General features: G+C 37.8%; 1 protein-coding gene across 5 annotated transcripts; it reads left to right on the top strand.

Annotated features, from left to right (window-relative positions):
- The first annotated feature begins 864 nt into the window (after nt 1–864).
- On the top strand, nt 865–11,257 carry LOC104590307 (lysM domain-containing GPI-anchored protein LYP4-like). 5 transcript variants are annotated; one of them, XR_016078333.1, is made up of 7 exons: nt 865–1,527; nt 3,692–3,836; nt 4,064–4,278; nt 4,497–4,613; nt 9,520–9,646; nt 10,291–10,448; nt 10,584–11,257. XR_016078333.1 is itself a non-coding variant. In XM_088891079.1 (6 exons), the coding sequence occupies exons 1-6, from the start codon at nt 1,480–1,482 to the stop codon at nt 10,609–10,611; spliced, it is 702 nt and encodes a 233-aa protein (XP_088747205.1). In that variant the 5' UTR covers nt 865–1,479; the 3' UTR covers nt 10,612–11,257. The 5 variants fall into 5 exon arrangements, 2 of the variants coding, with proteins under 2 accessions (XP_088747205.1, XP_088747204.1); XR_016078332.1 differs by lacking the exon at nt 10,291–10,448 and having other exon boundaries at nt 10,584–10,794; nt 10,927–11,257; XM_088891079.1 differs by lacking the exon at nt 10,291–10,448 and having other exon boundaries at nt 3,670–3,836.
- Nucleotides 11,258–14,350: the final 3,093 nt, after the last annotated feature.

Genomic DNA, 14,350 nt, shown 5'->3' on the forward strand with positions numbered 1-14,350 from the left:
GGTTATGTCTCAGTGGGTATTCTGGTGACCCCAACTTTCCTCGAAGCAAGGATTTGAGATTGTTCATTTATTATCAATGTTTGTATGGTTGATAAAGAGAATAAGATGGCACTCGAAAGGCATTTGTGTCTTTTCATATGCAACTTAACGACTGGTTAACGGTAAGTACTAGATTGACGTGTTTTGAAAGTTCGAGAATTGAATTGTTGCATTTTAAAGTTCAGGAATCAAAGTGGCATTAGGCCCAAAGTTAGAGTGCAAATTGATCGGATTAATATCTGATCTGATCCTATTTGGTCGAATTCAGATCACCCCTGTTTGGATCTTTAGATTGGATTATAGGATCCGACCATAAATCAAATCGGATTCGTATAACCCCTATGTGATTTGATAAATGTTATATATTTATTTGTATAAATATATATAATACATATATATGTTATTTATTTATTTATAAATATATTATTTATATTGTATTTTTGTAAATTTATTATATTATTTATTTTTTAATAAAAACATATGTATATAATAAAAATAATTAAAAAATATTTATATTTTTTATTTTTTAGTATATTTTATTTTTCTTTTAATAATTTATTAATTTTTAAAAAAAGCAAGTCAGACTGGATCAAATTCGAAGATTTAACTTCATGGTCGTGGGACCACACGGTTTGCAGCCCTAACCCAAAGTAAAGGTTAGTAATGGGGAATTTTCCCGTTTTTCTCTAATCGTCTCTTGGGACCACACGGTTTAACTCCCATGGTCGTGGAGTCAAGTCAAAGTCTACCGCTAGACTAATGTATGGGTTGGTTTCATACATTTCAGTTGTGATAAATTAGAGTGATAGGTAAAGAGATCAACTATTTCAAAGAACAACACTCAGCTCCTGGCAAGAGACGATAACAAACAAAGAGATCGATGATGCGCCAGTCACTGCTCATCATCATCCTCTTGTCCCTGTTCGCCATTACAGCAACGTCTCAGAAATTCCCCGTCTGCTCCGAACAAGACGACTCTGGCTGACATTCAAACCCTCTTCGGAATCGAGGACCTCACGTCTCTTCTGGGAGCAAACTTCTTCCCAGTGTCCACCTCATCGAACCGAAGCGTTGCCGAAGGCGAGATAATCAGAATCCCCTTTCTCTGTAATTGCAAAGATGATTACGGAAAATCGGAAGGGCTTCCAATCTACAAGCTACAGCCAGGCGACGGCACCTTAGATTACATCGCCGAGAAGGTCTTCTCGGGGTTAGTGACGGCCCAAATGATCGCAGATGCCAATAATAACATTAACATCTCCAACCTGAACTCGTGACGGCTGAGAGAGATTGAGCTGTATATTCCGTTACCGTGCAACTGCGAAGACGGGAAAACCATCCACTATACACACGTTTTCTCTAACGGGAGCTCGTTGGAGAAGATCGCCCGGGAGTATGGAATCTCCGAACGTGAGTTGATGACTCTCAACAGTGTCGACAATGCCGGTGATGTCAGGGCCGGCCAAGTTCTTGACATTCCCCTTGAAGGTTAGCTTACACCTATCTAGTTTTACATATTTACCAAGACTGCTTTTTTGTCTATTACGACTTGGGATCTCCTGCCAATAAAAGACGTTGGCAGTTTTAATGTTGGAAGCGTTTTACGGTTTTACTTAGTAAGCGCTTTAACTACTGGTTAAGTGAAATTTTAAAAAAATACAAATGTCTTTCAAGTATCATCTAATTTTTTTCTCAACTATTTAAGTATTGATAAAAAAAATTTATAGTTCCAAATTCTTACTTCTTCTATTTAAGAAAGTCCAGGTTACCAGAATGTCCTGAATTGTCACCTTTTGAAAGTTCAAGTACTGAATTATTGCATTTTAAAATTGGGAGACCAAAGTGGCACAAGACACAAAATACATGATACTAATTAGGAATTTCCCTTTTACTTAAAAAGGGTGCAAGTTGGGTTGGGTTAAGTCTCGTTTTTTTTTGTACTCCAGATCAATATAACCTTAACCCTTCTGGATTGGGTTAGGATCAGGTTAGTCTGGGGTTGGTCAGATTTTTGTACTTCCTTTTGTTAAATGTACTTACTACAGTATAAAGGTTTATGTTGATTCAATATTAGCACTATTATGTGTAAAAGAATATAGTTATCATGTTTTAGAAAAATGTCTTTAAACCTAAAACTTTTGAAATACAATATGCATGTACATATGTATAAATAGATAATGTATATGCACAAGTATTCATAGCCGAAAAATGCATAAATATACAGATATATACACTTATGGATGCATAGTTGCATATGCATGCTTGAATAGCAAATAGAATAAGTATATACATAAATATTTAGGCTGTGTTTGGTTGCAGTGCAATTTTATTTGCACTAATACAAATGGATGGGAGTGCAAGTAACAAAATTACAAATTCTCATTTAATTTTGTTTTGGGTTTTATTTTATTCTACTTCATGTCTTAATTTACTTCATTTGTAATGCAATGAAACAGAATATATTAACATTTGAAACAAAAATATGTTAGAATTTACACTCAAATCATTTGCACTGCTAGAGTTTCGCATCATTACAAATTTATTTGTATTACAACCAAACACAGCCTTACATTCATAAATATGGTGACGTGCATATTCACACACATTCATGCAAATATGGAATTAAATCAAATTCATATTTTTCAACCCTAACCCTAACCTGAACTTCAATGCAACCCAATCCAATTCAACTTAACCCAACCCTAGTTTTTAGAACTGAGTTGGGGTTGACCCAGCCCAATTTGCAGCGTATTTACTTAATTCACCTATACCACCAGAAACCATCCTTTGAGCATTTTCTATATCGAGATTCCTCAAGATGATAATATTGACTATTTGGGCATTTTCTATCCCTAGAAAACAAAAAATCATGCTGAAAAAGTCAAATAAAAACTAAACTTTTTTTTCCTGTGTAACAATATATTTTAAACCTTGGCATCGGTTGTAATGGGTCCTTCTTCTTTACATGGCCATTACGCTTTTGACACATGGCCATGAAAGTATATGGGTCCGTTACAAGATTCACAGCCAATGCTAAAGCCACGTCCCAGGGGTATTTTCACTTTCAAATAGTTCATAATGGTAGATGGATTAAGGTTGCATTTGGCATTCCTTATTTTAAGGATTTATCTGTTTTTTGCAGTTAAAAACTCAGTATTTCTGAAGGCATTTTAACAATAGAAATGAGATAATCCTTAAAATAAGGACTGCCAAATGCAGTCTAAGCATTGTTTTTAAAATCAGACCGGACCAGATGGTCGGACCAAAAAAATTGGGAACCGGTCATTCCATTTTCCCCCAAAGCCGTTGATTTTGGTCAGCAAACTGTTGAACCAGCCAGTTAACTATTCAAACCGTTCGAACTGTTTGAACGGTTTTGACCGTTTTCTAATTTTTTTGTCAAAACAAGTCAGCCGTTTGGGTCGAATGATTGGACCGTTTGAACCAATAACTAGACCCCTGACCGGTTCATTTTTAAAAACCATGAATCTAAGTGTAGTTGCAAATTTGAGGGTCAAGATAGGTCTTAATAAATAAATAAAATTATAGGGATGTGTTAGTAAATAACACTAAAAATATATCTATAAACTCTGCTTTTGGCTCCTTGGGTTGCTGATGAACATCGAACAGCTTCGTATTTGTATACTTGCAGTCTGTGCTTCTAATGTGATACATGAATCTCCGGACTACCCTTTGGTGGTGGCCAATGGCACTTACACCTTAACAGCCAACAATTGCGTCCGATGCAGGTGTAATATTCCGTATGATAGTCGCTATAATTCATACTACACTCGCAGGTGAGTCTCTTTCAGCACTTAGGCTAAAGCTTTGATTGAACTGCTTTGAAAGATAATTACTTTTAGGCTTTCCGGGGTAATCACCAGACATGGCTTATGGGATGTCCGGAAGGGGTCTATCTCATAAAGCTAGAAGCCAATACGTCCCCCCTCAAATGGGCACTTAAATTAGACCAAACTTTGGCCTTAATTGATCTGTTTGTTTAATTATATTACTTTAACATCAGATTGCACTGTGAACCATCCCATGCAACTCAACTCATCTCAAACTGGACTCATCAGTGCCCTCCCATGCAATGTCTTTTTGACAATGGTGCATCATTGACCTTGGGAGATCACACACCTTTCGTTCAAACCTCTTGTGGCTACGCCTGTGTCTACACCGGATATAACAATGCCAATCAAACCATCTTCACAGACCTTGCTTTGGATTATATGTGTGGTAAGCTAAGCTCACTGTTGTAATTAAAGCATTATTTGGATAAGCTTTTGATTTTCAAGTTTACACACTGAAAAACAAATTTGAACCATAAAAAAATGCTTTGAAAAACATTACTATATATCCAGAGCCAAACACTTTTAAGTCCCAAAGCACAAACCCTAAAATCAAGGACAGTGTTAATGATGAATATGTGGTTTGTGTTGTTGATCATAAACCAGGGCATCGTGATGAACCATTGCCTCCAGTGCCTTCTCCAAGTCCAAGTCCTTCTCCTTATCCCGAGGGAGATGCTCCGCCTCTGCAGCAGCCTACTAATGCTCCACAGCCTACTCCTGGTAATTTATATTCTAAGGCTGCATTAATTATTTGGCATTTTTCTTTTTATTTTAAGGACATAGTAGCAAGGGCCACGGGCGAATAATACCGAGTAATTAAGAGAATAAAAGAAATGAAAAAAAGAATAATATGAAATAATTAAAAAACTATTGCTTGTACTAATCATGGGCAATGAAATGTAAAATGAAACATCAAATAAAATTATAAATTATAAATAAAAAAAATCACAATAATTAACAAAACAGTAGCAATCAAAGGAAAATGTATATCAACTTACTTGCTTCACTCTCAACACAATGGGATGAACCCTCAAAAGAAAATGTCACCTCCATTGCTGTTGCAGTAGTTCTCTCTCTGGTTGGATCCACCCAACCAAATGGTTGAAATTGGGAATGAGCTATTTTAATTCTGATTCTAAATCTCTATTCCCTTGAACCAAAAGGACCCTTTATGTATTTGTTGATTAGTGGTGTTTTTGAGGCTCAGTTTGGAAAGAGTACAAATACAAATATGTAGAGTGCAAAATTTTGTATCTTGTATTATTTTGTTATGTATTTATATTGTACATATTTGTATTTGTATTCCTTTCAAATTGAGCCTAATATCAAACTTTATTTTTGTGAATTCATGCATGTAAAATGTGTAGTCAATCATGAGTGAAATCACAACATACAATTAAGTATATTAGAAGATATTCCTGTACAGTGTTGGTTCACTCCAGCATTAACGCGAAATCGATTCCTGGCAACCACCGATATGAGGAGGGGGTATTAATAGTTCATGGAGCGCGCGCTTCACACTAACCTTATAGTCATATCCCACCCTCTATTGAGAACATCTCCCATGAATACCCGTGAATAATAAATACAAGTACAGATTCCAGCACACTGTGAATTCGGTGTGAGGCGCGCTGTATGAATAGCAGACTCGATATTAATGGTGCTTGGCGCCAATACCAAAAAGAAAAAAAAAAGCCTTGTGAATAGGTGTGAATAACTGACCGCATGTGGTCTACTGGTCCCATGCACACGGAACAATGGTGTGTTAATTTTATTCCTGATTCGTTGATTATGAAATCCGGCGTTTTACATGTCTGTACATTTGCTGGAGATCCGGAGTCGCAGTCAACATCTTTGTTCGTTCAGCTGGACTGGTTGCTATAAGTCTCAATCTTCTTTAGTTGTACATGTATGGCGCTGATGAAGGTGTCAAGTGTCCTTGCATTGAATTTGGAATAAGGTTTTCTCTCTCCAATTTTATTGTTTGGCATCCATTTTAGAAAAACAAGTACAGTTGATAACTCATTTATTTCTCCACATTTCACAGCGTAAACATCAATTAGAATTTTCATTTCTAAGCTACCTTTGAGATAAAAAATAAATAAAATCCATATTTAATTTCTAAATACGTTAAAGAATTGCACCCAACAGCAAGGTATAGAAACCGTCGCAGAAGTTAGGGGTTTCACTCCGGAATCTGCTTTTAGTGGGAAGGTATAGAAACCGTAGCAGAAGCTACAATCCATAGAATAGCAGAACCCCTCCTACGATGGCCCTAGATATATAAGTTCTTTGCGGTCAGTCTAAGGAGTGTCTAACCCAAGACTTCCAAATATGATGAAGGTTGTTAAAGGTCGATTAAAAAGAGGTTTTAATGGCATTTATATAAGTGCCGGTCTAATCCAAGATTAGTGTTGCCATTAAAAATGGGTTTTACTAGCATTTTTTATATTGATAATGGGCATTTTGGTAGATCCTAACTGGCTAGTGACTCAGATGCCTAGTTGAATGGTTCTTAATTGGAAGGTGGTTTGGATGCCTAGCTGAATGGTGACAAGCTGGAAGGTGGGTCTAACGCCTAGCTGAATGGTAACAAGCCGAAGATGTGGCTCTGATGACTAGTTGATGGTGACGAGTTGGAAAGGTGGCTCTAATGCCTAACTGAATGGTAACGAGCCGGAGAGGTGGTTCTGATGCCTAGTTGAATAGTGACGAGCTGGAGAGGTGACTCTGGTACCTAGCTGACTGGTGACAAGATAGAGAAGTGGTTCTGATGCAACCTGCAAGGAAACAGTGTCAGAGTGCCCGGGTTGCTTTACCCAGGGTGGGCACTATGATGCTTAAGTCAACGAATGCGATGATTTTGTGAGAGAGCTGAAAGTAAGAGAGCTGAAAGTAAGAGAGCTAGAGAGCTGTGAGAACTAAACTGCGTGTATACTTTATGAGGTTGGAGGTAAGCCCTTTATATAGACATTGTTTGGCATTGACATCATGCAATGTGTCTAGGATCTCCAAGAAGACGTGCCTAACTACTCCGAAGTCCTCAGAGGTAGTTATGCATGTAGGCCAATCTTTGCACCATACTTGGTTTCCTAAAAAACATTCGATGTAAGAGCTGACTTCCGAGAAACCCGTGAGTGATGGGGTGCATGAAAAATTCATTGATGAGCACATCTCGCAGGTTGCCACCTGGACCTCAATCAGGTCGATAAGCCCTCGAGGGAGGTTTCTCCTCACGTCAAGGTCGCTTTGACTGATACTAACGAGGTACCACAGGTCGGCCCTAGACGAGGTGCTGCTAGCCGCCTTGAGTTGTGGATGAGGTCACCAGCTAGGTTTTCACCAGGTCGGTGGAGGAGGCAGGTCGCCAGGTCAGCGGTGGAGGCAGGTCGCCAGGTCAGCGCTAGAGGCAGGTCGCCAGGTCACCAAGTCAACGACGGGGCAGGTCGCAGGTCACTAGGTCACCAACTAGGACTCCATCATTTTGGCTAAGGCAGGTTGTCATCTAGGTGGTTTTGAGATGTCACCCAGTTGTTCGAAGATATCATGTGTCATAATGTCAGTAGAGGGCCAAATTTGCCCTCATCATATATAAATCCCCATACCTTCCGGCCTTGTGTTTTAATGGTCAAGTTGATTTGAGCCGCTGACGTTTTAATTAAACACAATAAAAGATGCTAGATTAAGCATTCTATATTCCAAAGAGAAAAGTTCCAAATAGATAGAGGATTATGCTGCATTTTGCATTCCCTATTTTAAGGATTTATCTCATTTTTCAGTTAAAATGCCTCTAGAACACTGAATTCTTAAGGGATGTTTTCCCCTTTTCGCTAAATGAAATATTAATGTAGATTCCCATACTTGCAATTCTTTATTGCATAGCAGTACACTTACTCATATTTCTGTCTTTCTTCCTTGCATGGTTGCACACTTGTCCATGCATATTTGTCTCCCTCCGTAAACTTTTCCCCTCTTCTTCCCACTCTCTCTCTCTCTCTTCCTCCCTTGATTCAGTAGCAAGTGAGCATCTCCGTTTCACTCCTCCTTTCTCTCTTTTCCCCGATTCAGTAGCAAGTGAACAAGATAATTTCTTGTATAGCTTTCTCTCTCTATCAAGACACCATTGCCTAGAGCTTTATGCTTCGATGAGGTAAGTTTTTGCAAATCTTAACCCTAGATGCTAATGTTTTTGCCTTTCTCTCTCATCGCTCTTCCATATACATGTGTGTCTCTCTTCTATTCCCAATGTCATCTTCTTCTCTTTACAGGCATAACACTGTTGAGAGCTTCCATAAAATCTTTTCTTGTCTGGGTCTGGGATTCTCAACGTTTCCCTCTATCTCTCTCCCTCAACATAGCATAGCCGAGAGCTTTCTTCAAACCCTAACCCTAATGTTTATTCTTTTCTCTCTTGTCTTGAAGTTTCTCCATGTTCTCATTGCCTCTCTATTTTCTCATTTATTTATGTATGTCCATGTTTTCGGTGCAAAATCTTGCATTTCGCATGATTTTGTATGTATTTATACAGTATGTACAGTATAAATACATATTTGTATTTATACTGTACATACTGTACATATTCCAACTGCGAATCAAATGAACCCAAAGAATATTGGTTATAGTTTAACTCTACCTTAGGGGGTACAACTTGGGCTACCCCAACCCAAGATTAATCTGAACCAGCCTGTATTTTTGCATGAATTTGGCTTAAATTTTCGGTCCTTGAGCTGTGCCTGGGCCCAAAACCCCAGACTTTTCTATTTTTTCTTTTAGCTCGGGTCAGGTTCTCAGGTCTACTCCTGAAGTAACCTGAGCCAAGCCCAAACCCGGCCTGAACTTAGCCCAACCCAAGATCAGCTTGGCTATACACGTATACATGCATATATGAATGTATACACACATACATGCATATTCATATGCAAAATATATAAAATTCTTATTTAAAGGTTTAATTTAGTTATAATATATAGTTTAATGGAACTTTTTAGTATATTGGGTGTCGCAAGCCTCACTTGAGCCCAATTAACCAACTTGAGCATGGCTCGGGCACAGGCCCAACCCGAGTATGTCAATTTTTAGTTTGGTATGGGCCTGGGTTGGAAAGATTATGCTTGACCTTGGGCTTGGTATGGGCTGGAGCCTTAGGCCCAATATTTAGGGTCGGATTTATGTTGACCTTAAAACTGGTCCAGCCACCCAACTTGCATCCCTAACCTTATCATTTAAAAGTAACTAAATATAATCCCAAGTTTTTATAAATTTCTTAGAATTAAGGAATAAAATTTTTTGCATCTGAATTATTCATGCAGCCAATAGATTAATATATGATATGTCAAAAATGAGATGTTAAAGATAAAATTAGATTTTTACAAAGAAAGGTGATAATGTTATAAGGAAAAATAAAAATGCTCATTCTATTTCCCCTTTCTTGACCTCTATGTGTTTGTAATAAATTTTCCTTGCCCTCCTTATATTAATAAATATTGAACATAGAGTACCCTTGTCTTCTCAAATGTATTATTTTGGGATATAACTAGGAATTTACCTATGAAACCTTTTGTTTTTAATCAATTATGTCTTCGGTTTTTGCTTTGTTATTTAATATATATGTTTTTTTTTTCCGTAGCTTACTCCAAGAAGAAAAAGAAGAGAATATTTATCCTCATAAAATATCGGTGCATTTCTAGCAATGGCAATACTTATCTTGGGCATGATATTTTACACAAGGAAGAAGAAGATGCAGAGAAAAAGAGGTATTTTGATTTATATCCACAAAGATTTATTTGTTCACTTTTGCTCTTTTTAAGCTATTGTGGATATATTTTGATGCAGAGAAAAAGAGGTATATATTTTAATTCATATCCACAAAGATTTATTTGTTCACTTTTGCTCTTTTTAAGCTATTGTGAATATATTTTGATGCAGAGAAAAAGAGGTATATATTTTGATTCATACCCACAAAGATTTATTTGTTCACTTTTGCTCTTTTTAAGCTATTGTGAATATATTTTGATGCAGAGAAAAAGATGTATATATTTTGATTCATACCCACAAAGATTTATTTGTTCACTTTTGCTCTCTTTAAGAGGAAATGGACCTTTCTATTGAGAATATATATACTTTGATGTCAACATGTTATCATAAATTTAAGATTTTTCAAACATGTAAGGACACTATCAAAGGAGAATTTTCTTTTCTTTTCTTTTCTTTTTTTCTAAAACGAGTACAAGTTTTCCAAAAATATTGGCAATACCTTGATAAATCTTCATACAAAATCAACATATATATATCACTAATTGGAGAGTATTAGTTGTTAAGTAGTCTATATTTTATCCATAATTAGACTTCAATAGCTCTTTATGGTTTGCTCAGATCCAGTCAATTTTCTATTAAGCAGGCAACATGGAAAACAACAATGAGAATGTTAACATTCTTGAAAACACAAGGAAAGACCTTGAATTTCCACTGTTTGATTTTCTTACAATATCAATAGCCACCAATGACTTCTCTCTCGATCACAAGCTCGGACAGGGTGGCTTTGGTCCTGTTTACAAGGTAATGTTATTATGCAACATAATGATCATCTCTCTCTATATATATATAGAGAGAGAGAGAGAGAGGAATTAAACAAACAAATTAAATTCCAATTTTTCTAATCTTACAACCATATTTTTTGTTGATAACTTGTAGGGTAAGTTGGAAGATGGACAAGAAATAGCTGTGAAAAGACTTTCCAAAACTTCTGGACAAGGTCCCAACGAGTTCAAGAACGAAGTCATATTGATTGCCAAACTCCAACATCGGAATCTTGTGAAACTTTTGGGTTGTTGCATTCATGGGGAAGAAAAGATGTTGATTTATGAGTACATGCCTAACAAAAGTCTGGACACCTTTATTTTTGGTTTGGCTCTATCAGAAGCTTATATATGCTTTCAGCTGCTTAACTAGATTTTTAATTACCTACTAATCATATGTTACAATAATATATATAACCCTAATAGAATCTTGTATTGACTTAATGGAAAAAAAAAAGATGAAACACAGCGCACAAAGCTAGATTGGGAAAAGCGCTACAACATCATTTGCGGCACTGCTAGGGGAATTCTTTATCTTCATCAAGATTCTAGATTCAGAGTAATTCACAGAGATATCAAAGCTAGCAATGTCTTGTTAGATGCCCAAATGAACCCCAAAATATCTGATTTTGGCCTGGCAAGAGCTTTTGGAGGAGATGAAACAGAAGCTAATACAAGTAAAGTAGTGGGAACATAATAAGTACATACACACCAGAAAGCAAACTGTAAAGGCTTAATTAATTAGCATTATTTGATTTCTAATACATTCAACTGATCATTTCTTGCACATATCTCATGCAGTGGTTATATGCCCCCGGAACTATTTGACCCGGAAACGAGTGGCCAAAATGGTTCCATGACTGATCCTGTTTTTAAAATCTTAACCTTGCTAAAATCCCAATTTTCTTGTAACGATTGGGGATGCAACCAAGTTACATGGTGGAAGTTGTTAGGCACCAACCCTGCTCAAGTTCTTAATATCTACCCACATGGTATTTGATATTCTAGTATATCTTCATATTGTGGTTTGTTGATTACAGCTCATGAAAGTTGGAACAAGATATAGAAGAATTACGAGGAACTATTAGAGTCCTTAGGGATCAGTTTGGAAGGAGTACAAATACATATATGTACAGTATAAATTAGTACATATAAAATAAAACAAAATACAAGATTATGCACTCTACATATTTGTATTTGTACTCCTTCTAAACTGAGCTTGATGTACAGTTTGGGAAGAGTATGCACACTGTAAAAACATATATATTATATTTTTGAACCTTATTTTGCACAGCACATATTTGTATTCGTACTCTTCCTAAACTGAGCAAGGGGACATTTGATAATAGTTGAACTAACTGACTTGGATCAATTGTTTCTTTTTTCTTTTAGGCCACGTTTGTTTGAGGTAGAAACTTGAACCGGTGTAAAGTTTACATTCCGGTTTGAATTTGCATCTGTTTGTTTGAGGTGTTGGTTTACACCATAAACCAGCGTAAAACTCCACTGTGCCCAAGTTTTACATCGATAATCGGTGGAAATTTATCATCGATAAAATCGATGTAAAATTCCATCGTCTTCCCCATCGGTGTAAAGCTCCCTCCTCAGACCTCTAGTCGTTGCAACGTTCAAACAATCACCAGTATTGTTCTCGATTGGCAACGGTGCAAGTTCAGTCTTCCATCATTTTTTCCAATCTGGAGGAGCAGATATGAGGAATGAATGCATGTCTCATATTTGCACCATTTTGTTCCTATTTGATGAACAAATCTGAGGAAGAGATGCATCGTTCTCAGATTTCCCCCTATTTTTTTCTCCTTTCTCACGGATCCGAGGAACGGATGCATCGTTCTCAGATCTGCCCGCATTTTTTCTTCTTTTTTCCTCGGATCCGCCCCCATCGTTCTCATCAGTTTTTTATTTCTCGCCATTTTTCTGCTCTGATAACGGTCCTGTTCATCGTCCTCAACATTCCAAAGCACTAACAGCGGTGGCGATAAGAGATTTCTTTGTTTTTTTCTTGCTCTTCGATTCCCTTATCTTCCTCCTATTCTCTCCGCTTCCCTTTCCATCTTCCTTCTCGCCAGTGACCCATTACTCATTTCCTTCTCTGACAAAAGCAGGGGTATGTTGTTACCATGGGTGATCATTTCTAGCCTAGCCTAGAAGAACGACCTGGCCAAGTTAACAAATATTTGAGCCTCATTACATTAATTTTTTCAATCTAGTTTATGCCTCGCAGCCCAAATATACATACATATATAATACATATACATGTATATATAAATATGCATGTGTATGAATCATATATACCATGTTAAATTTTATACATACATATATAACCCAGCCCAGCCCATGATTAATTCTAAAACTATGTTTGGTTTGGAAAAAAAAATGTAAAGAAACTTATACAATCTAACAAAACTTGTATAGGTTTCCCTTACTTTCTCTAATTGGAAAAGTGTTTTTCAATCATTGTAATGGTTTTTAAGGGTGGAAATGTTGTGGGCCTTCCCATCCGGGTATTAAGGAGAAATGATGCTAAGTGGGTCATACATAGGCTATACCACCGATGGTAGGCTAGGTGTAGGAGTGCCTACGAGCCGAGCTCTTCATGAGCTATTCGGGCTCGGTTCGTGAAAAGCTTGGCTCAGCTTGATTTCAACCGAGATTCGAGCTGGAACCCAATTTACAGGCTTATTTAATAATCAAGCCGAGCTCAAATAGCTACATATATAATAATAATAATAATAATAATAATATAAAATTATAGAAAATAATATATATATATATATAAATATTATATAATATTTTTATTTGTGTATATAATAATAACTAATTATTATAATTCTTGATTTTTTAAATTTCAAATAAAAAATAATTTTTATATAATATTTATTTTTATAAAACAATTTTTCTCAAGTCGAGCTTGAGCCGAGCCGAGCTCGAGCTTACGAGTTTTTGACTCAAGCCGAGCTCGAGTTCAAGGTTCTAGCTTGAACCGAGCTAGAGCCTTGTACTACCTTGGCAAGCTGAGCTCGAGCTTGATACTATTTGGCTCGGCTCAGCTCGAATCCACCCCTAGCCAAGTGGGACATGCGGGGAAAGTATATGAGCGTGAGTTATGATTGTAAATACGAGGCTAGAGGAGTTGATGAAGGGAAATTTGGCCCGACCTCGCAATCGCCTGACACGTGGCAAAGGCAAGCAACTCGGGACAGTAGAGCGCCCGAAGCGAACATCGGAAGCAAGTCCAAGCTCACTACCGAGCCCGAACTCCAGACCGCTCTACTGAGTCCAAGCTCCCTACCAAGAGTCCGAGCTCCCTACTAGGAGCCCGAGCTCCCTGTTGAGAACCCGAGCTCCCTAAATAAGAACCCGAGCTCCCTACTAGGAGCCCGAGCTCCCTATTGAGAACCTGAGCTCCCTGCAAGGAGCACGAACTATACTGGGCCCCAAGCCTCACAAAGCTGACCCGAGCTGGCCCATGGCAGCTCGGAAAACTCCAAACCGAACTCAAGACACCTCGCTCGCCACTCCAACACTTCGCTTCCGAAATACCAGGCTGACCAAACGTACCCGACACCAAGGACGTCCGTATCCAAGGGCGACGCACCTAATTGATTTGGGATCTGACGCCTGACAGCCGCACTTCAAACGGCTTCCTGCTACCGCCACCTGCAACCGTCGTCACTAGCCGCAGAGACGGCTCCGACAAAAGGAGCAGTGGCAGTTCTGTCCGGCCAGAGGAAATGACATCCGAACTGGCAGGAGTTCAGAAGTAATCATGCCCGATCTGACGGAAGCCTGGAAGTGAGTGCGCGAGGTGGTTATAAAAGGCTCCTACCCCCTAGGAACGAGGTATGCTAACTTTTGCACTAT

This window comes from Nelumbo nucifera, chromosome 7 (genome assembly GCF_055504915.1).
Source record: "Nelumbo nucifera cultivar China Antique chromosome 7, China Antique-T2T, whole genome shotgun sequence".
NCBI classification, from domain to species: Eukaryota; Viridiplantae; Streptophyta; class Magnoliopsida; order Proteales; family Nelumbonaceae; genus Nelumbo; species Nelumbo nucifera.

Excerpts from the sequence above, each read along its gene's own strand:
- LOC104590307 (XM_088891079.1), top strand. The coding sequence starts at position 1,480 with ATGCCGGTGATGTCAGGGCCGGCCAAGTTCTTGACATTCCCCTTGAAG. Across the intron at positions 3,837-4,063 it reads AATTCATACTACACTCGCAG|ATTGCACTGTGAACCATCCC; the intron begins GTGAGTCTCTTT and ends CTTTAACATCAG. Across the intron at positions 4,614-9,519 it reads TGCTCCACAGCCTACTCCTG|CTTACTCCAAGAAGAAAAAG; the intron begins GTAATTTATATT and ends TTTTTTCCGTAG.